Below are 27,877 nucleotides of genomic sequence, written 5' to 3' on the forward strand. Positions count from 1 at the left end.
GAGGCTATGTTCAAATCGGATTACCAGCTGTTTCCTGATGGAGCTTTGTGTTATCAGCACATCTTGTGTTTACACAACTCCTGCAGCCTCCCAAACTTCTCCTTTTCAGGGCTTTACTCATGTCTTGACACCTTCCCCCAGATGGTCCAGTTAAGGTGATATCTCGCTTCCCTACACTTTCAGAGCATTTTGTTTTCATTTTTTTTATTATATGAATTTTATTAAAATCTTCTAACCTGGACTGTACATTTCTTGAGGGTACTGTTCTGCCTCCAACACACAGAAAGCACTCAATACACGTTTGTGAAATTAACATTCGACTGTGACCGAAGTACCAACACAGCAACCAGTGATGAGTTGTTTAGAGCCTCAAGGCAGAACTGCAAATTCAAGTGCTAAAAATAATGACTAAGGCCCAATTCAAAGACTTTTTATGTGTCAACACTGAGGAAAATAACCTGATTTATAGCCATCCGTCCCTGTGTAAAACCTGATTTACAGTCATCCATCCCTGTGTGTAATGCAAATAACAGGCTGCACCAAGCCGTGAATATGTTTAGATAGCTTTTCCACTTGCAAATAAGTAGATTTCCAAAATTGACCTAAAGGTGTCAAAAGACAAAATTACAACAATTTAAAAATCTCAATTGGCTTTATTTACGATTCTAGAATTGGGTAACACTTCATTCCGTGAAACAGAATTAAGTGTTCCAGGGAGCCCAGCAGAGAAGTTTGGTTTTATAGACAAAGAAGAGCTGAAGAAAGCAAAAACCAGGAACAAAAAGCATATTAGTCATTTGAAAGTTACTTTCCTTATGAGGTGGGAACAGGAAAACAGAACAATAGAGAAATAACAGGTTAACATCAGGTTATTTTTTTGGTAAGGATTAAAGCAGGGGGAACGTTATTATCATGACTGAAACTAATCCTGTTTGGGAAATTTGATTTCTCAGATGGACAGTCACTCAGTTTCAGTTTGACAACATGGAACCTCAGCATGGGCAACTCCATTTTGGCATTTAATCTGGTCTTTTTGAGCCAAGTACAGACGCGTAGTCCAAAACAGTGGCCTCCGTTAATTTTTATTATTGAATGCAAGTCACTGAGAATCAATATTGGGAATGTGGTGAGATCCACGGCCGGCCCACAGTCTGTTTTGCCCATGACGTAGCCAACTCTGCCGGGAAAGAGTAGCTCTGAGCCGCCTCCGATTTGGGAGTCAAGGCTGCGCATAGGACAGGGCCGTGGCCCCAGGAGCCCCTGCAGTGGGGACAAGCCTGCCAGAACGTGTGCATGCGTGTGGCACAGCACAGGGGCCTCCTCAGGGGAGACCGGAACATCAGGTGGAAGAGCCCAGTGGAGTTGTCGCTAGTGCTCCCAGAGAGCCAGCACAAGGCACTAACTTGTCCATTTGTCATTTCAGACTCTTGTAAATTTCTGATTTACAATATTAGAAATATTGAAATGTCTGTAAAAAAAAAACCCCAAAAACTTCAGTATCATTTATTGAAAAGTAAGCCAAGTTAAAAAAAAAAATCCTGGGGTTAAGAATTATGTACGAAACTCTTGCAAAATTAGAGAAACTGAGGGATAAACATATTTAAGATGTATTTTAAATCTCCAGGTTTTATTTTTTAATCCATAAATGAATGGGAGACAAACATAGCAGTTAGATTTCTGCCTCCAGAAAAATGAATTAGTTATGCTAGGTTCATCATGTCTGTGAGGTCTTTTATATATGTGCGAATCTTTACAACAGAGTATTATGGTTTAAAACTTTTGAAAATATTGATTTGTTAAAAATTTAAATGAGCATTTGTTTCCTAGGGAATATAATACCAAACACAGTCATCTTTTTATTTTACATTTTATTAATTTCCTTATTACATTTGTTATGAAAGTGGTAGATACTCATCAAAAAGATAATTTGTTTAAATTATCTTAAATTGATGGAAAGAACACATCAAACTCGTCACCGTCATCATCACTTCCCTGCAAAGATGATAGGATTCCCCTGCCCACATCATGTGCTGACATCATCAAAAGGGCGGACTTTTGGCAGATGATCTCCCTGTGACATTTACATTTTCCAGAATCTTTGCTATCCAGAAAAAAAAATAATAATTCTCTTGCCTATACCTTAAAAACAAATAAGTTATCATTGTTTTTAATCCTTAGGTTTAAAATTGCCAAGTGGAAAGAAATTCAAGTTGGAGATGTCATTCGTCTTAAAAAGAATGATTTCATTCCAGTAAGTGAACGAGCTCTGCTTCTCTCATGCCTCGCTCTACCCCCTACCCCGGACCCCACACCCGGTTTCTCCCTGGGCAGGGGTGGGGCGGGAGGGGGTGGCGTCTCTGTGTTACTGACGTGCTTTGTTTTGAACAGGCCGACATTCTGCTGCTGTCCAGCTCTGAACCGAACAGCCTCTGCTACGTGGAAACGGCGGAACTGGACGGGTAAGAGTGCCTTCCCCCGGCCTGTCCCCAAGCCGGCCTCCGACAGCACGTTCCTTACGTTGAAATCTGTGCACCTGGACCGTGACATCTGGCCTCGCCTCTGCCACTGCTGTCTGTCCAGCAGTGTCCCCAGTGAACGGGACCTTTCTTTCCCCCATCTGTAACGTAAACCAGAGGTCTCGGTACCTGCCTTTCCCACCTCTCAGGGAAGGTCAGAGGATCACATGGGCATGTACAGGTCTGAGTTCCTTCTGAGCTACTGGGCGGTGTGCAAACAGCATGACTATTACCTGTTTCAGAAAAAAGATTTTTTTAACGTCTTTGCCAATAATCAATTTTGAATTCTCCTTTTGTTTTGGTTATTATCCCATTTTAAAAAAAAAAATAAAGTTTTGACCAGTTTTCACTTTGTTCATTGAGGACTTACAAGGTTACAGGCACTTTACATCTCAATGACCCCATGAGACCCATGAGGAAACTGAGGCCCAAGGTCACACAGTGAGTGAGTGCAGATGAGCAGATGAGACCCTGCTCCCTGTGTTCCTTGCTCCCTGTGCCCTCGACATACAAACTCTACTTTATGGAGAGCTAAGATCATGCAGATGAAAATTAGGTCTGTCTTTGCTCTGTAAACCTATTGGTTGACTAGTGAACCTTAACTTCAAAACGGCTATTTTTTGCCATGAGTAAGAGATTCCAAAGCTTTACAAAGGAGAAAAAATCCTAACATGCCATGTCAGAAGAGAATGGTGAAGTTGAGAACCAACGGTCGACTTCCTACTACTGGAAATTCCCGAGTAGCTATTTGTGAAACCTGTTAAAGGTTGTCCATTGAGAGAAGATGTCCTTGCTCTCTATAGCACATGTCCCCAGCCTGCCCCTGTGTGCCCACGTGCAGGTACCTTACCTTCCACTGTGGGTGGGGCATGCCAAGTATTGGGAGTGAAGCTAACCACCTCCTTTCTGGAATAAGATTCTTTCACAAATATGTGATCCAGTTATTGACTCTGGAAAATAATAAGTTGCCAGAGGCTAAACAGAATTTCTGTAACAAGTATGTTTTATTAGAATCATCTTCATGTGATTAAATATCAGAAGCTACATTTTTAAACAGTAATGTGGTAGTCCCCGCAGGTGGTAAGGGGTTAAGTTAATGAGAAGGAAGCTTGTGGGTACCTCTGTCCTTCACAACAGCAAACAGTGAAGGGGACCGACATGTCCCAAGGTCAGGAATTTTCTCTAATTCAAGGGATAACCTCATCCAAACCTGAAGTTCTAAGGTAAACACAGTGTTTGAAAAATAGAAAAAGCAAATTATTTAACCTTTACTTCCAGGTATGCTAAATATTACTTTGTGTGACTATCTTTATATTCCCTTTTGAACTCCAAAATTTGTTCATTTAATTCTTTTTTTTTCCTCTTCCCTTTAGAGAAACCAATTTAAAGTTCAAAATGGCACTTGAAATCACAGACCAGTATCTCCAAACAGAAGATACATTGGCAACATTCGATGGTTTGTAGCAAACTTGTCTTATTTTGTTTTAAATTTAGATGCTCAATTCAGTTCCTATTGATTAAAACCAGAAAATCTTTCACATGTGATTAATTATGTGAATCTTATCCTTTTTTCTTTTAAAAGGCTTTGTTGAATGTGAAGAACCCAATAACCGATTAGATAAGTTTACAGGAACACTACTTTGGAGAAAGAAAAGTTTCCCTTTGGATGCTGATAAAATTCTGCTACGTGGCTGTGTAATTAGGAACACCGATTTCTGTCATGGATTGGTCATTTTTGCAGGTAATTTTGGAATTTCTTGGGAAATTGTTCTACTTAGGAGCTTTAAAGATTTAAAGGAGAAATTGCTTTTCTGTCTTCTCTCCATCCAAACCAAAGGTAGGGTAATTTTATTGACATGCTGTTGAATTGATCTTCCCAATTGTTGATCACATTGAATTTTCTATTTTAGGTGCTGACACTAAAATAATGAAGAATAGTGGGAAAACTAGATTTAAAAGAACTAAAATTGATTACTTGATGAACTACATGGTTTACACGGTATTTATTCCCCATCTTGTTGTCTTTGGCTCTAATTTTGTTGTGTGTTTTTCTAATGCAAAAAAATCTTACCTCTTTAGATGGAATAGAAATATGCTTGGTCACACTAAGCTTCAAATGCAGGAAGAAGGGATCCCCTCACCTTTTCTCAGAAATGCCATACTTCTAAGATGGCATTTCAGTTGGGAAGGGAAATTTGAGTTGTAGAGTTCCCTGAGTGCTTTGCTCACTGGAGTAAGCAGTTGGAAAACCAGGGAGTCCTAGATACAGTGGGCCAACCTTATAAGCAGGACTCTTCTGAGGAAGCAGTCTCAGGCCTGCTGTGTTAACTCTTTTCTGCCCATACTGTGACCCCAAATATTAAGTAGTCCTTCAGCTGCCCAGTGAGATTTTTTTCTCTAGCATTTAGTTCAATTTGAATGCACACTCTTAGAGACTTATACAATAATACTTATTCTTGGATTACGTATACAAATTTAAAATCATATAAAAATAATAAACTTATGCTCTCACATTTCATGAAAATCTTATTTGAACTTTTCACATTCATCGTCAGTGTCATTATCATGGTTATGATTAGAGCACTCACAAAGATCCACCATCTCTCTCTCTGCCTAATTGGTCTGAGATATAGCACTTTTGGAACTTGCGTCTGGAAATTTAAATTTGTCCTTGGAAACTTTATTCCCACATGTAAATCCCCAAATACTAATAGAATAGTTGACTTTTATTCATTCCATAAATACATACTCATAATTTCCACAACATAATACATATTGTATTGCTTCTTAAGTGATCTTGTTTACAATGTCATGTGATACTTGTGACATTACACTCCGAAGAACAATGACCCAGAAGATATGGGTGAAATTTCCTTGCCATTTTTTTTTTTTAAATAATTTCCATCAAATGTTTCTTTTTTTTTTTTCTTTTTTCTTTTTTGAGACAGAGTCTCACTCTGTTCTCAGGCTAGAGTGCCGTGGTGTCAGCCTAGCTCACAGCAACCTCAAATTCCCGGGCTCAAGCAGTCCTTCCGCCTCAACCTCCCAAGTAGCTGGGACAACAGGCATGCACCACCATGCCCAGCTAATTTTTTCTATATATTTTTAGTTGTCCAATTAATTTGTCTCTATTTTTAGTAGAGACGGGGTCTCACTCTTTCTCAGGCTGGTTTTGAACTCCTGACCTTGAGCAATCCTCCTGCCTCGGCTTCCCAGAGTGCCAGGATTACAGGCGTGGGCCACCGCACCCGGCCTAAATGTTTTCTATAAGCATCTCAGTTCAGCATTGTTTGAAGTTGTTTCATGCTAAGGTGTCTCTTCCAGACAGTATGTTATTGTTCACAGTAAAAGTAATTGAGAAAATGCCCTGTAATATGCATGTCTTTAAGGATTTCAATGTAAGATACCACCTTCTTTTTTGAAAAATAATTTTGGAAACAAAACCTCACCTTGTATGTAAGACGTAGGATATATTAATCGTTAACAATCAAGTAGACTTCCAAAGCATTCTTACGACACTGCTTTTAAGTGTATTATTTTAACAAACCACTAAATTATAGATGTATGAAAGATTGGGTAAGGTTAATTAGCACCTACGAAATGCACAGGATTGGAAGTCCATCTCCAGTATACACGTGAATGTTTTATGTCTTCTAGATCTTCGTTGTTCTCATTCTGGTTTCTGCTGGCCTTGCCATTGGTCATGCTTACTGGGAGGCACAAGTTGGCAATTACTCTTGGTACCTCTACGACGGAGAAAATGCTACGCCTTCATACCGTGGCTTCCTCAACTTCTGGGGCTACATCATCGTCCTTAACACCATGGTGCCCATCTCCCTGTATGTCAGGTAAGGCGGTCCTCTGCTTATAGCGAAGAATGTAGTATCTTTTGATCACGTAGCATCTTCGTTTCTAGTGATAATTGTTTCAAAGGTCATAAGGAACAAGTTTAGCAAATAACTTTCCTTTTAGAATTGAGGGTAATAGAGGAGAAAAGGAAATTAATATTTCAGTGTCTACCCTGTGCCAGGCACCTGCTATCTCATCCTCCGTGAGATACGGCTAAAGAAGTTCAAAGATCAGTGCTACGTCTGTCGCCGTTCACTTGCTAAGAGTCCTTCTCAGTGGGTTCCAGAGCCCAGGCTTCAAAAGGAGCCTGAAAGAAGGTGAAGATTTAGAATGTCAGGGAAAAACTGAGTTTCCTTCTCAGGAACCTTCCTAACCTCTTATCTGCATCTTCCTTATCGCCACCTGCCACACCCACTGTGGAAGCCTCACTGTGCTTCTGGCCAGCACATCCCAGTGGGAAGGAAGTTCCCTGCCCTTCAGCTCGCTCTCAAAATGCTCTGTCTGGGCCTGGCGAGGTGGCTCACACCTGTAATCCTAGCACTCTGGGAGGCCGAGGAGGGAGGATCGCTCAAGGTCAGGAGTTCACAACCAGCCTCAGCAAGAGTGAAACCCTGTCTCTACTAAAAATAGAAAGACATTAATTGGTGAACTAAAAATATGTAGAAGAAATTAGCCAGGCATGGTGGCTTGTGCCTGTAGTCCCAGCTACTTGGGAGGCTGAAGCAGGAGAATGGTTTGAGCCCAGGAGTTTGAGGTTGCTGTGACCTAGGCTGACGCCATAACACTCTAGCCCCAGGCAACAGAGCAAGACTCTGTCTCAAAAAATATATAAATAAATAAATTATAAATAAAACAAATAGTTAAAAATATTCTGTCTCTCATCTCAATCTCAGCAACAGAGTCAGGACCATATTTCTGACAAGTGGTAATCGCCTTGTTTGGTGATATTTCTTCCTTTTTTATTTTTTCTTTCTTTCCTCTCAAAGTTTACTGTCACTGGCCGGTTGGATTTTAGACCTTTGGTGGGGGGGGGGGAGTCCTGCCTTGAAATATACCCAGCACCCAGGGTCTGTTTTAGTTCCAATAAGGCGTACAGGATCACATCCACACCTGTAATTAGGGGTAGCTATTTTATTTTAATTTTATTACATGTGCATTTGTTTTTTATTATATGTATATTTGTTTTATTTTTAATTTTATTACTGTTGTTCTTTTAACATGAAGGCAAGCCCTGGAGTAGCCATCTGTTCCACAGCTACTTCGGAAAAAACTGAGATGAATGTTACTTTTATTAAGGGAACTATTACATAGATTATTTTGTCTAAGACTATCAGCATATATTATAACGTAAACTATGTAGTTTTATGTTAAGAAAGAAAAGGTATATCAAGTGACAAACACAATTTTTTTCCTTTTTTTTAAATTTTTTTTTTTCTTTAAGGCTGGTCAAGTGAAGCAGTGGGAGTAGAGAAACTTTTTTTTTTTTTTTAATTATTTTTAGAAACATGATCTCACTATGTTGCCCAGGCTGATCTTGAACTCCTCCTGGCTTCAAGCGACTTTCCCACTTGGCCTCATTTCTTTATTTCTCTTGGAAATAAAGGTCGTTTGAAAGCATGTTGGATCAGTCTTTCTAGATGGTATCTCTGCTACGTCTTCAATCCTACAGCAGCTTTTGATCTCATTCAGAATAGACACATTGAGGGCACACTGTCACCTAGAAGGCCCAATGTGATCTCATGTTCACCCCCTGCCCATACTTCCTGCACCTCCACCCACCTCCCTAAGCGCTCACCACTCTAGCCCCCTTCATACTCCTCTTGCCACAGGGCCTTTGCATCTACTCTTACCTCTGCCTGGAACATCCTTCTCGAGATAGCTATTGCTGCCTCTTCATTTCCTGCAGGCCTCTACTCAGACAGCATCTTAACCCCCTGACCTGTCCCAAGCCACTCCACTCTAACCTCCACTACCCCTGCCTTGCCTTTTGATTGCCATCTCCACTTAGCCTGCTTTGGTTCTCTGCAGAGAACGTTCACCCCCTGATACAGTGTCAATTTACTGATTTATTTATTCATCTGTCTCCACTAGGAGGTAATCTCCTTAAGAGCACTGGTGTTGTCTGTTTAGTTTGCTAACATATCCCTTGCACCTAGAATGGTGGCTGGCACACAGTAGGCACACAGGAAATACTGAAGGGAGAGAGGGAGCGGGAGGGAGTTGTTATAAAAGAATCCTTTGACCACTTAACAGTTGCTGGATATGTAAACAGTTTCCTTATAACTGAGATATATTTAATCCCTTGTTAGTTTCAAAATTAAAATGAGGAATATCTTATTTTGGACATCCTGTAACCTAATAAGAATTCTTTTTTAAAATATGCTTTTTCACAGTGTGGGATCATGATTTAGGGGTATTTACCGAAAGCCTTTTGCCCTATTTGAGAGCACAGTGCAGGCTGTAAGCTAGTGGTCCCTCACCCGCTGGCCCTGCCACTGGGGCGAAGGTACATTACGGCCATCTCAGTTGCCCATGGGTGCAACAGGGAACTAGAGAAAGAGAGTTGGGCTTGCTGCATCCTCTGGCTCTGTCTGCAGTGTTACTGTGCCACCCTTTCTTCTGGGCTGCGTGTTCTGAACAAGGGGTGCGGTGGCCAGATGTGCTCAAGACTGAGTGGGCAATCACACTGAGCAAGGCACTTTGGGGAGAAACTACTAGCCTAGAATTAGCTCCACCCTGAAGCTGGAGACTGGTGTATTTAGTCCGGAGAGCCCAGAGGCTGAGTGCACGGGCCGTAGCATGGCTTGTCTCCTTGCAGATGTCTTAGTCTATTTGGGCTGCTATAACAAAAGAACTTAGCCTTAGTAACTTGCAGAAATTTACTGCTCTCAGTTCTGCAGGCTGGGAAATGTGAGATCAAAGCTGATTTGGTATCTGGTGACAGCTGGCTCTCTACTTTGTGGATGGTACCTTCTTGCTGTGTCCTCACATGGCAGAAAGGCAAACAAGTTCCAGGTGGCTTTGATAAGGCCACTAATGCCATTCATGAGGGCGAGGCCCTCTAGAGCCAATCACCTTCTAAAGCACCCCTCCAGTACTATTGGGGATTAGGCTTCAACATATGAATTGGGGGTGAGGGGCACCAATGTTCAGACCATAGCAGTAGACATGCCCCTGTCTGCACAAGTGATGATCAAACCCAGCACCTGCCACTCGTATCTGAGCTCTCTGTGGAAAGTAACCTTTTGTCTTCCTAGCGTGGAAGTGATTCGTCTCGGACAGAGTCATTTCATTAACTGGGACCTGCAGATGTACTATTCTGAGAAGGACACACCCGCAAAGGCTAGAACCACTACGCTGAATGAGCAGCTTGGGCAGATCCATTATATCTTCTCTGATAAAACGGGGACACTCACACAAAATATCATGACCTTTAAAAAGTGCTGCATCAACGGGCAGATTTATGGTGAGTGGAAGCCATGGGGCATTTCCTAGAGGAGGGGCCTGCCTGCTGTGTGCAGCCCGCTGCCTGGCCTGGGGCCTGCCTGCCTCGAGTTGCTGGTGTCATCCCCATATAGAGTCCTGCTGCACTGGTCACTCTTTGGCCGAGGGCCAGAGGAGCATTGTGGATGGCATTGGGACACATCCACAGGGGAGGTGAGCATCAAAAATGGGCTCACATTCCTCAAAAAATTAAAAATACCATTACCATCAGATCCAGTAATTCTACTTCAGGGTATATACTCAAAGGCATTTGAAACAGGACTCAAAGAGGTGTTTGTTACACCCATGTTTGTAACAGCGTTATTCACAATAGCCAAAAGATGGAAGCAACCCAAGCATTCATTGATGAATGAATGAATAAACAAGTGTGGTACATGCGTACAATGGAATGTCATTCAGTGGAAGGAAGGAAGGAAATTTTGACACATGCTACAACACAGATGAACCTTAAGGACATTATGCTAAGTGAAATAAGCCAGTCACATATAGACAAATATTGTGTAATTCTGCTTATATGGGATACTAAGAATAGTCAAATTCACAGAGATGGTGTAGAATTGTGGTTACCAAGGGCTGGGGAGAGGGAAATGGGAATTATTGTTAATGGGTATAGAATTTCAATTTTTCAAGGTGAAACAGTTGGGCAACAGTGTGACTGTGCTTACTGTCACTGAATTGTATGCTGAAAAATGGTTAAAATGGCCAATTTTGGCCAGGCCACGGTGGCTCACATCTATAATCCCAGCACTTTGGGAGGTTGAGGCAACAGGATCACTTGAAGCCAGGAGTTCAAGACCAGCCTCAGCAACACAGCAAGACCTTGTCTCTACAAAAAATTTAAAAATTAGCTGGGCATGGTAGTACATGCTTGTAGTCCCAGCTACTTGGGAGGCTGAGGCAGGAAGATTGCTTGAGCCCAGGAGTTCAAGACTGCAGTGAATATTATCAAATATTATTCTTTTTGTAACAAATCTCAAAAAATGATTGGGCCACTGCACTCTAGCCTGGGCAACATTGTAAGACCCTATCTCTTAAAAAAAAAAAAGATAGTACATTTTTTTGGTGTATTTCACTATAATTTTCTAAAAGTTGATTTCCACTCTAATTTTCTGAAATGTGCTATATATTTATGAACAATATTAAGGCCAATACCATATTCAAATAGTACTTCAACTTTTAAATAATGACTTAATAGTACAATTTTTACAAAGATACAGACACTAGGTTCCTTCCACTTGAAGGAAGGGTACCATGAACATGTTTTCACAGAAGGAGCAGCAGTGAGAAAGGTTGGACGCTGAGGGGCTGAGGAAGTGGCTCACGTGTGTGGCAGAAGTCTCTTCTGAGAGGCAGGTGGCAAAGCATTTCAAAGGACGTGCTTCAGGCCCCTGAGGAGGTGGCAGGAGGACGGGGGTCAGGCCCCAGCAAGGCGTCAGCAAACTTTCCGTAAAGAGCCAGATAGGAGATATTTCAGCCTTGGCAGGCCGTGTGCAGTCCTTATCAAATATTCTTTTTTAACAACTCTTAAAAAAACGTAAAAACCATTCTTAACTCGAGGACTGTCTAAAAACAGGCCGTGAGCGCCCTGTGGTCACCCCCACCATGTGAGCAAGGCCAGGTGGGGAGGGGCTCTGGACGCAGGTGGAGACTCAGTCTGTTTTGTCCCGTTTGTTTCTCAGGAGACCATCGGGATGCTTCGCAACACAATCACAACAAAATAGAGGTAAGTCCTTACAGAACTGTGTGAGATGCGAGGGAAATCGGGTGTAGGCAGGGCCATGCTTCCTTGGAAGGCTCTGAGGAAGGATCTGTCCTTGCTCTTCCTCACTTGTGGTGGTTGCCCACGATCCTGGATGCTCTTTAGCTCATGGACGTCCAGACACAATGCTGTCATCTCTGCCTCTGTTGTCACATGGCGTTCTCCCTGTGTTTACATGTCCCTCCTCTTATGAGGACAGCAGCTGTTGGATTAGGGCTCACATCCATCCACTATGACCTCATGTTACCTTGATTACATCTGCAAAGACCCTACTTCCAAATGAGTCTGCATTCCTAAGTACCAGGGGTTAGAGCCACAGCATGTCTTTTGGGTTTTAAGACAGGTGCGAGCCTCTTGACACTTAAGAATGTGCTAAAATCCTAAGGTGATTTTTGCATAATGAAAAAACTTGACTTTGAAGAAATCGTCATGTCATGTGTTAACTCAAAACAATTTTTTAAAATCATGTTTTGTTTTCCTCCTCCATTTCTTTCAGCAAGTTGATTTTAGCTGGAACACGTTTGCTGATGGGAAGTTTGCCTTTTACGACCACTATCTCATTGAGCAGATCCAGTCGGGGAAGGAGCAGGAAGTCCGGCAGTTCTTCTTCCTGCTTGCGGTTTGTCACACGGTCATGGTGGACAGAAACGACGGTGAGTGTTCCTCTGGCACCTCAGGTGTTGGAGACCAGTTTGTTTGGTTTCCAGGTAACTCATGACTCACATGCATATTATATAGTACATAGAAGTCTGTCTCCCATTCACATGCAATGAATATTTGTCAGCACCTGCCACTAGATGGTTTATGGCAGCGGTCCCCAACCTTTTTGGCACCAGGGACCAGTTTCATGGAAGGTAGTTTTTCCTTAGAAGTAGGGAGGGGAGGTGGAGTTCAGGCGGTGATGCGAGCGATGGGGAGTGGCTATAAATACGGAATAAATGCTGTGCCCACCACCTCACCTCCCGTGTCCCTGTTCATGAAAGACAGTTTTTCCCTGGACAGAGGCAGGGCCCTGTCCCTAACATGCCACTGACCAATACCAGTCTGTGGCCCAGGGGTTGGAAACCGCAGGTTTTATGGCATAGCAAAGTATGAAACAAGCTGCTTATCTCTGCAGAGGTACATCTCATTCACAGTTATATCTTGAGATGTGTTTTATCACTTTGTAAATGAAATCTTATTAAAAGAAATGATTGACTCGAATGATGATAGAATCTAAATCTTCCCACCATATTATTAGCATTTCTTGAGAGCGAAAAGTCAAACCTTATCTACATCATAAGTGGACTTTAAACTTGGAAAACCTTTTCTGCAAAATATCAGACATATGTTTTTATTTACTAGATTCTGATATATTTCGGGTTTGAAATAATTTCAACCAAAGCCTGGATCTCTTTAGGGTGCTTTTTTTTTTTTTTTCATTTGAAGTAGCATAATTAACATGGATTTCATGGGAATATGCAAGGCTGACTTGGTTCCTTTGCAGAACTCTTAGATTCAGTTTGCATCAGCTTTGTTGCAGTAAGTTCATCAAGGAAAGCTAGTTGTATTATGGCATATAGATGTAATGATAAATTATATAGATACATGCATACTTTCTAGAATACCAAAAGGAATTCTTTTGGTATGTCTGTTCTGTAATGAAGCACATCCTGCCTTCACACCATTCTCCACTTTAACCAGTGCCACGTACATAAGTTCCTCTCTGTTCCCAACTTTGCTATTTCATATGTAGCAGGTACGAAATGTTCAGAGAAAGAATATGCATAAAGACTAAATGTGTAGAAACCGTAAATGATATCTTTCAGCAAGTTTCAAAGAAACCTATTCTCCAAGGATGAATCTAATAGTGCAATAAAGTGAGATAGCAGAGGTCAAATTGGGGTGGATGCATGGAAGAGGCTGGCAGACAAATGGGGAAGGGTAGAAAGGGATGATGCCAGGTCACAGATCACGGAGCACAGGTCAGAGTCTATCTGACTCACCAAGCAAATTTTACTCATACAATAAGGATAAAGTACAACCCCATTAAGCAACGTGATTCCCTTGGGTTTTAACTCATTAATAAAATTATTCTACTTTTCTTTTTTTTTTTTTTTTTTTGAGACAGAGTCTCACTCTATTGCCCAAGCTAGAGTCCCATGGCATCAGCCTAGCTCACAGCAACCTCAAATTCCTGGGTTCAGGCGATCCTCCTGTGTAGCTGGGACTATAGGCATGCACCACCATGCTTGGCTAATTTTTTCTGTATATTTTTAGTTAGCCAATTAATTTCTATTTTTAGTAGAGACAGGGTCTTGCTCTTTATCAGGCTGGTTTTGAACTCCTAAACTTGAGCAATCCACCCGCCTCAGCCTCCCAGAGTGCTAGGATTACAAGCGTGAGCCACTACGCCTGGCCTTATTCTACTTTTGAGTATGTGATGGTATTTTAAGAGCTAACTGGTCAACTTAGGCAAGTGCCCATTAATCTTATGGTCTCTCTTTTTTTTTTTCCCCTTGGGGATATTGCAGGAAGAGCCCTGGACTGAGTGCTGGAGATGAGCCAGCCCAGTTTGGTCCCTGTCTGGGCTCCAGCTTCATCAATGTGGTAGTCAGGAGGTTGGATGTTCAAAGTCCCTTCCAGCCTAACACTCTGCAGCTCTTTGACCCACAGTCAGCTGAGGTGAAGAGTTGTACATCCTGGGTAATCTTCCGTCACCCAGTACATGATAGGCAATTGCTGAAGCCCTTAAGAATGGAGATAAGTTGTATTTCTAGATGCAGGAGGTTAGAGAAGTTGGTTTTGGCTTTGATCCATAAAGTATCATGAAAAGGTCTCTTGGGACCTTGGGGACCAACCTGCAAATTTTATAGATAAGGTAATTTAGACCCAGAGAGCATGAGGGACCTGCCCGAGGTCATCTGGTAGGTTAAAACTCATTCCGGTTCACTCTACCACGCTGCTGCGTCGTTGCTCTGGAGCTCTCATTTTCTCTCCCTTATAAGGAGAATAGTCTTTTATTATGCATAACTTCAACAGGGCAGGGGAGGAAATCCTTCCATATATGTTCCCAAGCACATCTGACAGCCTCAGCAATCTGTGTGGCCTCAGCCCTGAGTATACATAGAGGCCAAGTATGCAGAAGGCTGTGTTAGTTGTGTCATACTCTGCAATGCACTAGTACAACTCATGCTTAAATCACCATTCACGAGCTCAGGGTTGTGTAGGTCAGAGGTCTGAGCACAGCACCACTGGTTCTCTGCTCAGCATCTCCCTAAGATGAAGGTCGGGCCACGTTTTGGAGCTCTATGTCCTTTCCAAGCTCACGTGGTTGCAGCAGGATTCAGTTCTCTGGTGGTTGTAGGACTGATGTCCCCATTCCCCTGTTGGCTGTCAGCAGGGTAGCCTTCTGCTCCTAGAGGCCACCCTCATTCCCTGCCAGTTAGTACCCTCCAGCTTCACAGCCAGCAATGGAGAATCTCCCTTAAATTGAACCTCTGTTGTGCTTCAAATCCTTCCCCAGGATAAGCCCTGTCCCCCTTCAGGGCTCATCTAAGTAGGTCAGGAACACCTAGATAATCTCAATTCATCAGGACCTTAATTACACATGCAAAATCCCTTCACAGCAGTGGCTAATTAGTGCTTGATTGAACAGCTGGGAGAAGGAGAACGTACACCACTGGGGCCATCTTAGATTAAAGACAGAGGTCTTTAATCAGTGATCAGAGAGCTTGTTTTAGAAGGTTTGCGCATCACATTGGGTGTGATATCCTGGAGCCAGGAAACAAGTCCCAGGGAGGTCAGTGGGGAAGCTGAGGGCTTGGATTAGGGTGGGGTTTGGGGGAAGGATGAGAAAGCCACAAATGTGGGTAGCATCAGCTAAACTATTTGAAGAGGGTAAGAGGATTGACAGGAAAGAGGTGTCTGAAAGGTAGCTTGTTTTGAAGCTGGTGGTATCAGGGAATTGGGGTGATAAGAGGTAGCATTTGTGGTTTGAGCATCTTCTTTGTTTGCAGCAGTTTCATGATCCACAAATTAGTCTGTAAAAGAAAAGGTCTTTCTGGTTGCCTCTAAGCGTGCTGTAAAGATTTTTTTCAGAAGATTGTTTTTTAGTCCAAATGCCTTCCTGCAAACAGGGTTAGTTTGGACCAAGTCTGTGAGGTTTTTCCCATCTCCGTAGTCTGCTATTCTGTGGTTCCACTGCTAGAAAGAAATAGAAGGATTTCTTTTCAGTGATAAAAATGTCAAGGTGTTTGCTTTAGACATGAGTGTCTCACTCATGGGAACTCTACTGCCTTTTATTATTTTGTTTCTTTTCTCGGTTGGAAACGAGTTTGCAGTCGATGTTATGCAATACGCCACCGTACCAGCTACAGCCGCTGAAGGGATCGGCTTTGCTCTCACTGTTGTTTAGTTTGCTTAAATAGTTTGCCCTCTGGCACGCGTGTATGTTTGGAGAATGGCTGGATTTAGCAAGTACATTTATAACTTCTGGTATGTGACTTTCTGGTGTGAACAAATAGACAATCTAAAGTATCATCTTTATTTATTGGGAAGCGATTGATACTGACTTAATTAGAGTGAATCATCTGAGACAGCATGTGAAGGAAGTAGGGAAGGACGGAGCCTTTAGCTTTCACTGCCCCCGGTCACCCTGGCACATGCCACCATTCCAAATCCACGGAGGTGTGAAAGGCTGCTCAGGGAGCCGTGGCCTGCGTCCTGGGCAAACCATGCTGGAAAACTAAATGCCCTTTTCTATAGAAATTCATCTGACCATGGAAATGCTTTTTCTTTCTGTTTTGAGGCAGAATAACTAGCAGAGGAAAATAGAAGCTGTTGGGTATGCAGAGTATTTTTTTAAACTTTTTATCAAAGTACAACATGTGTACAGAAATATATAGTCAATGAATCTCTACAAATTGAGTATACCCATGTAATAAGCACCCAGATTTTTAAGAAAGAACTCTATCAATCTCCCAGACGTCCCTTCTGTGTTCCCTTCCAGTGATTACCTTCCAAGTAAACGGCTCTTTTGACTTGGTGTAACGCAGGTTAACTTTGTTAGTTTTTGGTTTGTGTGAGTAGAGTCACGTAGAATATGTACTCTTCCGTGTCTGGTTTCTTTCAGCCAACATTGTGAGATTTATTCTTAACGCTGAAGTGTAGTTGTGAACAGAAGGCAGTTTTCCATCAAGCTATTGATCAAATGGACTACTTTTTTTTTAAAAGGGGAATATAGCTATGGTAAAGTAAGTACACCCTTCTAGAGGGAAGTTAAACTAGCACAACTTTTCTGGAAAACAAATTAGTAATATATATCAATGAGCTCAAAAATTATCTGTGTTCTCTAGCTCAAGATTTTCACTACTAGGAATCTGTTCTTAGAGACAGAAATATCTTTGCACGTGTACACACACAGGTTATTATAATGTTATTTTTGAGAGCAAAATACTTGGGATCTAAACTAAGTGCCTATAATGGGAAAATGGTAACATGTTTACATTCATTAAAATATATAAAGAATTTTCAAAGATAAGGCAACATGCTCAAAATACATTAAAATAATCAGGATGTAGATGTATATTCAGCATGATAGAAACTTGTTTCGGAAATGGGCATTTTGTTTGACTTGTTTGCATTCAACTAGCACTGTAAAAGAGAAAAAAAGTAGAAATGGGCACTTTGACTTGTTTGCGTTCAACTAGCACTGTAAAAGAGAATAAAGAAAAGTAGAAATGGGCATTTTGAAAGGACTGGAAGGTATGATAAAATGTCAACAGAGTGGTTTTTCCTCGGGGTGGTGGGATCATGGGAATTTTTTTCTTGCCAGTTGTTTTAGTTTATGTGACTGTTTATAATTCAAAATAGAACTTTCAAGTCTTTAAGAAGTCTTAATCTTGGCATAATCCCTCAGCCAAGGACGTGTTTCCCTGGCTCTGTTTTGGGCTTTGCTGTACATCCTAATCCCTGTGGGAACCTCGGCGGAGGACCCGGGGTGAGCTCTGAGTTTGGTTTTCCAGCCTTTCTGAGATTTTCTTTTTCTTTTTCTTCTTTTCTTTCTTTCTTTTTGTTTTGTGGTTTGGTTTGTTTGTTTGTTTCAGGATATTGTGAGGGCACAAACATTTTGGTTACATTTTATGTCCTGCTTCCTCGTTAGGTCAGCTCAACTACCAGGCCGCCTCTCCCGACGAGGGCGCCCTGGTCAGCGCGGCCAGGAACTTCGGCTTCACCTTCCTCGCCAGGACCCAGAACACCATCACCATCAGCGAGCTGGGCACCGAGAGGACCTACAGCGTCCTCGCCATCTTGGACTTCAACAGCGACCGGAAGCGGATGTCCATCATCAGTAAGTCTCCCTCGGAGCGCGTCCGTGCATCGTTCCTTGAAATGTTGCCTGTTGCCTCTTGCCCGTTTTACTGAGCGACGCCCGGGATAAAGCAGGCAACGGACGAAGTACTTGGTTCCTAAGAGATTTCCACAGACTTATTGAAACTGGTATTTTTTTCTTCATTCTCCACCATCTCCCTTACCCAGAGGGACAGCTGCGGTCTATCTGGGTCTTGCCGGCGCTGTTGCCGTTCTTTAACCACCTGGGCTACCAGCTGCCGAGTCTGGGCTGGCAGGTGCAACACACCTGAAGTGGCAGGTGGATGTTTGCAATGCTGCCTACGGCATGTGGTCTCTTATTTTTGAGCCCTCTGAGCACTTCTCTGCTGAATGGCAGGGAAGGGAGGACTCAGCAGGAGAGGGTCTCTGAGATGTAGGAGGCTGTGCTTATGAACCAAAATCAGACCTCCAGTTCAGGCACATGACACACCACCAAGCAGAGAGGATGATCTCGTCCTAGCATTGAATTTGTTTAAAGTTCATAATTTGAAATCTCAAATTTACACAGAAGTGGCAAGAATGGGGGTTTAAAGAACTCCTGTATACTCTTTCATATCCACCAATGGTTAACCTTTACCACATTTTCTCTGTCAACTTCATTATCTGCACAGCTTGTTTTCTGAACCATTTGGGAGTCAATTGCAGACCTGATGCCCTTTTCCCTTAAATACCGTAGTGGGTGTTTCCTAAGAACAAGAACACCCACTTGTGTATACAATGTAACGACCAGAATCTGAAAATTTAACCCAGTACAGTATTATGTAGTCTACAGACTTTTTCAAATTTTACCAGGAAATTCCCTCCCTCTTGTTTTTCTGATCCAGGATCTAATTCAAGATGGCAGGTTGTATCAGGTGATCATGACAGAATCAATCACAGTTCTGCAGCCTTTTTAAAAATATTTTATATATTGACAATTTTGAAAAGTACAGGCAAATTATCTTATTTTTCTTTTTTCAGAGACAGGGTTTCACTCTGTTGCCCATTCTACAGTGCAATGGCACAATCATAGCTCACTGCAGCCTTGAACTCCTGAGCTCAAGCCATCCTCAGGCCTCAGGCTCTGGGTAGCTAGGAATATAGGCACACGCCACCACTATTGGCTAATTTTTTATTTATTTTTATTTTTTGGTAAAGACAAGATTTTGCTATGTTGCCAAGGCTGGTCTCAAACTCCTGGCCTCAAGGGATCCTCCCACCTCAGCCTCCCAAAGTGCTAGGATTATAGGCATGAGCCACTGCACCTGACCTGGGCCAGTTATTTTATAGAATGTCCCTCAATTTGGGTTTGTCTGATGGTGTCTCATGATTAGATCAGAGTTATGCATTGTTGGCAGGAAAGATCCATAAATGATGCCATGCCTTTCTCCAGATATCACATCAGAAGGCACATGATGTTTGTCTCATTAGGGATGTTAACTTTGATCACTTGGTTAAGGTGGTGTCCACAAGCCTTCTCCACTATGATACTGAATTTTTAAACCAATAAAAATATATAGATTTAACTGTCCTGTCTGTATCACTGTCATTAGGCACACTTTATTGAGTGCTTTCCATGTCCCTCATACAGACCTAGACTAATTACCATGCCTGCCATCTACCTTGACTTAAAATCCAATTAGTGGTGAGGCATATACTATGATTAAATTATAGCATAGGTCAAAAAATACAAGGAGATGGTCATAAGGAGTGGTTATGATCTGAGTCTTAAAGGCAGTAAGAGCTGTGAGTTCATAAAAAAGATTCCTGGTGGTTGGCATGCACAAAGGAAACTCTGGACGAAAGTAGCCAGCGCAGGGCATAGTCAGTAAATATTTGTTGGAAAAATAAAGGTATGGAAAACCAAGCTGATTGGAGGGAATCTTTTCATCTATATTTTCACTATTATCTTTAATGTACATAGGGACTTACCAACTTGTGATGAGGGTAACACTTTTCTAGACATACTGATGATTTTAAGCTAATAGTGGATTATGAGCACAGCAATGCTTCAAATGAACTTTATAAATGTGGCTTTCTATTAAGAGATCAAGCTTAACCTTTGTTGTGTGCTTTTCCTTCCCTTGCTACCAGTACGAACCCCAGAAGGCAATATCAGGCTGTATTGTAAAGGTGCTGACACTGTAATTTATGAACGGTTACATCAGATGAATCCTTCAAAGCAAGAAACACAGGATGCCTTGGATGTAAGTCTCACTTTTACTCTTCTGCTGGAGATTCTGATCTTACTTGCTGGTACTATCTCTTAAGCCGGAGCAGAAGCTGTATATTAACAGTTGCTTTGGCATAGTTGGGTAGAATAACTGCCAAAGCAGGACTCTGGCCACTGGGTTCCAGTTCTGCATTTGCCACTGACTTCCAGGAAGTGACCATAGTGCTCCTTCCAGCATCCAGGTCTGCACAGGGTACATGGGACTGAGGCGCCAGAGCAGCTTCCCTCTCTTCCAGTAATGCTGAGCAAGCTTCCTAATCATACCAAGCTGTAGTCTTGACATCCGTGTGGCCCCCAACAACTGCACTAACTTGCAGGTATAAAGTGAAGGAACGAAAGCACCTGTGTATGACAGGGGATGACAAAGCAACACGTTGGATCATTGAGTTTTGGCACCTTTGTTAGTAAAACAGTTTGGTCCCAATGACTTCAAAGTCCTTATCTTAGGAAGCTGTATACCTAGTCCAGTGAGGTTGTACCTACTCAGAATGCTTTTGGAACTTTTATTTTTGGATTTGCCTACCAATCTGCATGTCATTTTGGGCTCTGTATAACAATGGCAGTGAAGTATAGAGGAGATCGGCAGACCTGGTGTCCCAACACTGCCTCTTTACTAGTTTTGTGTCCTTGGGGAAAATGGTTGATAGATCATGTGAATCATTAATTCTCCGTGTGAAAGAGAGAGGGGATAGTTCCTCCCAGGGGAGGGTTATTGCAAGAGAAAGCATCTTCCACAGTTCCTAGCACTTATTAGATACTTAATAAAGGGTGATTTTTCCCTTTTGCTTTAAGGGTCGATTGAGTTTTAGAGCCAACCAAACATCTTTTGAAGAGAAGCTTGATGAATATATAGGTTGTTCACTAAGTGGGGTCACGTTTTAAGATTATATGCTGACACTGATGCAGTTAAAATGCACGAGTCCTCACGACGATGTGAACAATGACAATCTAACCAAATAAATGCACAACTTTCCAAAGAATCTTTGAAAGCAGACACCTTGGTTGGTTGAACCAGTTCTACCGTCTTAGCCAGATAACATGTGACTATAAAGTAATGAAAGATTTTTACTGGTTCATATTGAAGCTATTTAAAATGGTTTAAATCTAGTTACCATTGGAAAATTTCCAGATACCCTTTTTCATTAAAATTTTTGACCTCAGTTTAACAATGGCTCATGTATTTTTGAATTGGCTTGAGGGAATACGGTTTGGTTGAGAGTTCATAGCTGATCATATTTGTATCACTGTTTGTTGGAACAAATTATAAAGTTGTCAAATCTGTGTTTATATCATTATACTGCAAGGCAGCTCACTTCATTTGTTCTTAGTCATTAAGAGAAAATGGTTTTCTTGACTCTAGTGACTTGATATAGAAGAAAGGTAGACTTTTCCCTTTAACTAATTTGGGAACTAGTACAGTCCTGGGACCCCATAGAAGCTTAGAGAAACAAAGTCTGTAATACAGTAGAGTTTAATCCCCTTTGCAGAATATATTTTTATATAATCCATCATCTTCCTCTTTTTAAATACTCTTAGTATATTACTTCGAAGGAAGATTTTAAACTCAATGTTGAATTACATAAAATTAACTATTCTTTGCATTGGTGGATTGTCTTTTTAATAAAACAGATCTTTGCAAGTGAAACTCTCAGAACCCTGTGCCTTTGCTATAAGGAAATTGAAGAAAAAGAATTTGCAGAATGGAATAAAAAGTTTATGGCTGCCAGTGTGGCCACAACCAACCGGGATGAAGCTCTGGATAAAGTGTATGAGGAGATTGAAAAAGACTTAATTGTGAGTTTTAGCCTTAATAATTTTTTCTTGCTATTCTAAACAGAATTGAAAACTTTATTACATTTTATTACATTTTGATCTCATGCTTGAAAGATAATTCTAACCTCAGCATTTGGCATTGGTACAATGGAAGTAGGTCATTTAAATTTATTTTGTTCAGCAAAATAGCAGAACAGAAGTTGCCATTATGAGAAACCAGAAGAGAAAAAACATTAGGAGAGGTTCTAATGTAATTCTGTCATTTTTATATCACTTATTAAAATTCATTATTATTTTTATGCTGTGACAAACCTACATCTAGTTATTATCATTGTGAGAATTACTGAAACAATTCCTATTTTGCAAAATCTTGAAACATGAAAAATATACCCTTTCTAAATTTTCAAAATTTAATACCTAATGCTCACAGGGTTTAGATCAATGGGAAATGTTCAACAAATAGCTAGTATTGGAACTGGGTTATGTCTGTATAAAGCCACAAATACACATGGAAAGTATATTTTTAGTGTCCTTGATTTTGTACTTGCATGTTTGTCTTGGTAAATTGAATAGTTCATCCTTTAAGAAAAAAGTGTTTAGTTGTACTGGTTTGTGTTGAATGGGAAACATGGCAGCCTCCCCTGTCAACACTGGCTGTTGGCCCCAGTAGAGCACCAACCCCAGGGTGTATAATTAGCCCTTCTTTTTCCAGGTTGGCAAACTGTAAGCATAGAAAACTTTTGGTTTATTTGCTAATTCCTTTTTTTAAAAATGTACATTCCAGCTATTAGGAGCTACAGCTATTGAAGACAAGCTACAAGATGGCGTCCCAGAAACCATTTCAAAACTTGCAAAAGCTGACATTAAGATCTGGGTGCTTACTGGAGACAAAAAGGGTAATTCATTGTGTAGGGAAGCATATCTGTTAATTCACAAATGTTTATAGCTGCTGTTTACCTTGTCTGAAATGACCTTCTGTAACTTGCCATCCTATTCAAACACTATTTCTTTGGAAAGAAGATGTTATCTCTCCCTCACTACCAGTTTCTTCCTTATAATTTAGCTCCTGGCCATGTCTTGCTGATTATTGATTATGATTTTTTTAGTAATTTTTTTTTAAATTTTATTTTAGCGTATTATGGGGGTACAAGTGTTAAGGTTACTTATATTGCCCATGCCCCCCTCCCCCCTCAAGTAAGAGCTTCTAGCATGTCCATCCCCCAAACGTTGCACATCTTACTCGTTGTGGTTGTATACACCCATCCCCTCCTCCCCCCTCCCACCCTCCCGACGCCCAATAAATGTTACTCCTATATATCCACTTAGGTGTTGGCTGATTATGATTGATCTTATCTCTCTAGCCCTACATGGGCTTCTGTCCTGAAAGGGCCACCCCCTGGTCCCTCTGTCCTCCCAGTGCTTTGCCATTTGTTGGGCATAGTGTAGAATAATACAAAGTGCTGAAAAGCAACTTTTGTTTTCTTGTCCATTTGATCACCTGAAAATTATAGTTAAAATTTAATACCTAAGAAAATTTAATTGTTAAATTTAGAGGTTAACAAGTAGTTATTTGGCATTGATACTTTACTCCGCATGCCTTCCACAAGAAATAAGCTCTAAAATCTTTGATGATTGCTCTAAAATCATCAATGGGTTATACACTCTGTGAAGTTAAGGCAAGCACAGCCTTGACTGTAAATAAATACCAAATGAGTTGTAATTTTAAAAAGGGGGGGAATATCTTTGTATGAGGGTTGATAGAAATTTTTATTTTTTTTCACTGTAACAGAGATTAAACCACATGAACCAAGTGTATTTAGTAATGAACATAGATTTAGTAAATAACCAGTTTATATATTTGATAACGTAGCACATTTTATTATTAAACACATCTCAAACCAGACTTTGACTTTCACTTATTATAAAGAAAACGATTTTTTTCGGTGTGTGATTTCTGTACATGCTATGGAAAAACAGCATATTTGATTGAATCTGGTTATATTTGTGAATTGGGGGGAAAAGCATCAGAACTAGATAAAGTCAATTATTCAATTCAATAGTAGGAACAAACAACATTTGACTTAATTTTATTCTATTGTAGAAACTGCCGAAAATATAGGATTTGCTTGTGAACTTCTGACTGAAGACACCACTATCTGCTACGGGGAAGATATCAAGTAAGTGAAGAGCCTGCAGCCTGTGATGATGTCACAGTTCTTTCTCACAAAGGCAAGGCTAGCGGCAGAAGGCAACAGATGCAGAGAAATAGGAGCTACGATATGTCACCTGGGACAGTGTCCTCAAGTTTAAATGAAGCAAGAGAACAGCAGGCAGTTCCAAGTTATCGAGTTTTGGCCTTATTTTGGACAGATTTTTAGTTTTAAGGAAACTTGAGGCCTTTCGGGGGCCATTTTTCTCCATTCCTTAAAAGTCCAACATCCTCGCTTACTGCAAAAGAAAGTGAGCATGTGATATCGCTAGCAAATTAATATGAATTATATTCATGGTTTGCTTTTTCTAGGAATTTTAACTTTTGAAAGAAATAGAAGGGGAAGAAACAAACCAACGCTGGCCCAGGAGGAAATGTTTGGGGGGTTACGTTGTGTATGTCATCTGTGGTCTGGTCTAGATGGGGCAGGCCTGACATTTCCAACCTTGGCTTGTGCTGAAACATTTGGAAGCTTGGAATCAGGGTTGCAGCAGGCCTAGACATGTGTAGTGAGTAAGCCCTATCTTGTTACGAAGCCAGAAACGTGCTGCATGCAGTTACCATCAAGTGTTTAACTGATGGCTTAAAAGTTCCAATTATTCTTCAAGCTTTTTCCTTACAAAACTTCTCCCTGGCTGTCACGAGGTCACATTAAGCTGTTAACATACACACTTGCGGGGGCTGCTGAGATGATGAGGGAGTTAATGGTGGTTATTAGTTGTCTTTATAATGATGATGATAAGCTTTTGCGAGTCCTTCCAGTATATCGGTTCTCTGCTAACTCGGAAAAAATCATCAGCCTTAGAATCTAACCCAGTTCTGTTTGTATAGCGGCACATACCTCAGACTCCTTTGCACTTTTAGGTTTCTAAAAAGTAGCAATAGAAAAATAAATGCTTAACATGTTTACTTCAGTAGATTTCGGTTTCCAGTAATTTGGTTAATTACCATATGGTTTTGTTTACTTCTTGTGGATGGGGCTTTAATAAATTTCTGGTCTCTTTTGAAAGTTGTGCCCCAAGCTAAATTAAACAATTTATGCAAGTAGTAAATTTTATGATCATGCTCTTAGCCAAGTTTACCTTTATAGAGAGATGAATCATCTTTCTAGAGGGTTCCTGAAATGATTTCTACAAAACGGTTTGCGTAGGTAACTATTCTTGATCTCCTTCAGCCTTTTAATGATTTGTCTTACAACTTGAAAATGAGAATTAAATTAATGTGGAGAAAAGGATACTAGATACTTAATCCTCTAGTACAATGGTTCTCAATGGGAGGAGGGTGGATTTTACCTTCCAGCGAACATAGGGCAATCCCTGGGGACATGTTTGGTGGCTGTGTGTGGGGAGGAGGGATGAAACTAACTTCCAGTGGGAAGCTGCTAAACATCCTACGATGCACTGGATGGCCACATATAACAAAGAATTATCTGGCCCCCGACAGCAGTAGTGCCAAGGTTGAGAAGCTTGCTTTTGAAGGTGAGGATTAATGGCTGTTTGTGTTTAATAGGAAGAGTCCTGGGCAGGGAGTTAGGGGAAACTGAGTCCTCATTCCAGTTTTCCTATCAACCTGCTGCAGGCAAATCACATCACCTCTCTCTGGCTTGATTTCCTTCTTTGTGTAAAATGAAGAGATTAGACAAGATATTTAAGGTCCTCAGCCCAAGAAAGAGCGAGACCCTGTCTCTACAGACAAATAGAAAAATGAGCCGGGCATGGTGGCACACACCTGTAGTCCCAGCCACTCTGGAGGCTGAGGCAGGAGAATGGCTTGATGAGCCCAGGAGTTTGAGGTTGCTGTGAGCTATGATGATGCCACTTCACTCTAGCCAGGGTGACAGAGCAAGATTCTGTCTCCACAAAGGAAAACAAAATAAACGATATTTAAAGTTCCTTCTACTGCAAAATTTCATGACTCATTTTTCTATCACATGAAAGGGTTATTAATGTGTGTAGTCTTCTCAATAACTTGATATGAAGCACTGAGAATTTCTCAAAAGCAGGTATAATTTTGTTAATGTAGAAACAAGTTTCTTTCTGCCAAACAGTAGCTGGTAAAGTAGGGTTCACCCTAGTGTATTATAATCCAGATCAAGGTTGCCTGCCTTCTGTTGCTTGTGTATACATTTTCAACTGTATCTTCCTTTGGCTGTCTTTGAAAAATAATGAAGTACCAAGAGCATGATGCTTGCATGGTGGAAGAATCAAGACTTAGTAAAATTATATGTCAGCTGATTAAAAAACAGGCAAAGCACTCTGAATAGACATTTCTCCAATGAGGATATATACATGGCTGATAAGCATATGAAATGATGTTCAACATCACTGATTATTAGGGAAATAGAAATCAAAACCACAATGAGGTATTACCTCGTACCCATTAGGATGGCTACTATCAAAAAAAACAAAACTGGAAAATAACAAGTGTTGGTGAAGCTATGGAGAAATTGGAACTTTTGTGTACTGTTGAATGTAAAATGGTGTGGCCACTGTGGAAAACAGTATGACGGTTCCTCAAAAAAAATAAAAGGATTACTTTTAGGATTGCAATATGATCCAACAATCCCACTTTTGGGTATATACCCCAAATAATTGAAAGGGTCTGGATATACATACATACCCATGTTGACAGCAGCACTATTCACAACAGCCAAGAGGAGGAAGCAACCCAAGTGTTCACTGATAGCTAAATGGATAAACAAAATGTGGTGTATCCATACAGTGGAATATTATTCAACCTTAAAAAGGAAGGAAATTATGACATATGCTATAACATAGATGAACCCTGAGGATGTTATTAAGTGAAATAAGTGGGTCACAAAAAGACAAACACTGTGTGATTCCACATAGTTTGAAGTATCTAGAGTGGTCAAATTCATAGACATAGAAAGTAGAATGGAGGTTACCAGGGACCGGAAGGAGGAGACCAGGTGGAGTTGTTTAATGGATATAGAGTTTCAGTTTTATAAGTTGGAAAAGTTCTGGAGATTGCACAATATTGTGAATATACTTAACACTATTAAACTATGCACTTAAAAATGGTTAGGATGATAAATTTTATGTTATCAGGCCCAGTGTGGTGGCTCACACCTTGTAATCCCAGAACTTTGGGAGGCTGAAGTGGGAGGATCACTTGAGGCCACGAGTTTGAGACCAGCCTGAGCAATATAACAAGACCCTGTCTCTACAAAAGATGTAAAAATTAGCTAGGCATGGCAGTGTGTGCCTGTAGCCCGAGCTACTAGGAGGCTGAGGCAGGAGGCTCAGTTGAGTCCAAGAGTTTGAGGTTGCTGTGAGTTACAATAACACCATTGAATTCTAGCTCAGGCAACAAAGCAAGACCCTGTGTCCAAAAAACAAACAATTTTTTTTAAATGTCATGTTAGCCATTTTTTGCCACAATTTAAAAAAATGCTTCAAGGGACTGTTTATGTCTTATATTTTAAACACTTAAATTTTTTTTCCCCAAGTTCTCTTATTCACACGAGGATGGAAAACCAGAGGAATAGAGGTGGAGTCTATGCAAAATTTGCACCTCCTGTGCATGAACCCTTTTTCCCGGCTGGCGGAAACCGCGCCTTAATCATCACTGGTTCTTGGCTGGTATGTACCCTTGGAGGCTCAATCTGTGCCTTGACTCAAACAAAAGAAATTCCTTTTGAACCCGTTTTAGATGGTTTTGCA

The 27,877-nt window shown here is 41.0% G+C and overlaps 1 protein-coding gene across 1 annotated transcript in view; it reads left to right on the forward strand.

The window, feature by feature from the left end:
* ATP8B1 (ATPase phospholipid transporting 8B1) overlaps positions 1-27,877 on the forward strand; it is a 115,983-nt gene that overhangs the window by 74,621 nt on the left and 13,485 nt on the right. The window contains exons 7-21 of the mRNA XM_020282115.2: positions 2,179-2,251; positions 2,389-2,459; positions 3,890-3,972; positions 4,099-4,257; positions 4,427-4,515; positions 6,174-6,364; positions 9,623-9,831; positions 11,549-11,592; positions 12,125-12,281; positions 17,771-17,959; positions 20,074-20,186; positions 21,842-22,006; positions 22,770-22,881; positions 24,087-24,162; positions 27,664-27,796. Of these exons, the coding sequence (XP_020137704.2) occupies positions 2,179-2,251; positions 2,389-2,459; positions 3,890-3,972; positions 4,099-4,257; positions 4,427-4,515; positions 6,174-6,364; positions 9,623-9,831; positions 11,549-11,592; positions 12,125-12,281; positions 17,771-17,959; positions 20,074-20,186; positions 21,842-22,006; positions 22,770-22,881; positions 24,087-24,162; positions 27,664-27,796 (1,864 nt within the window). The remainder of the gene's footprint in view (positions 1-2,178; positions 2,252-2,388; positions 2,460-3,889; positions 3,973-4,098; positions 4,258-4,426; positions 4,516-6,173; positions 6,365-9,622; positions 9,832-11,548; positions 11,593-12,124; positions 12,282-17,770; positions 17,960-20,073; positions 20,187-21,841; positions 22,007-22,769; positions 22,882-24,086; positions 24,163-27,663; positions 27,797-27,877) is intronic.

Source organism: Microcebus murinus, chromosome 17 (genome assembly GCF_040939455.1).
Source record: "Microcebus murinus isolate Inina chromosome 17, M.murinus_Inina_mat1.0, whole genome shotgun sequence".
NCBI lineage: Eukaryota > Metazoa > Chordata > Mammalia > Primates > Cheirogaleidae > Microcebus > Microcebus murinus.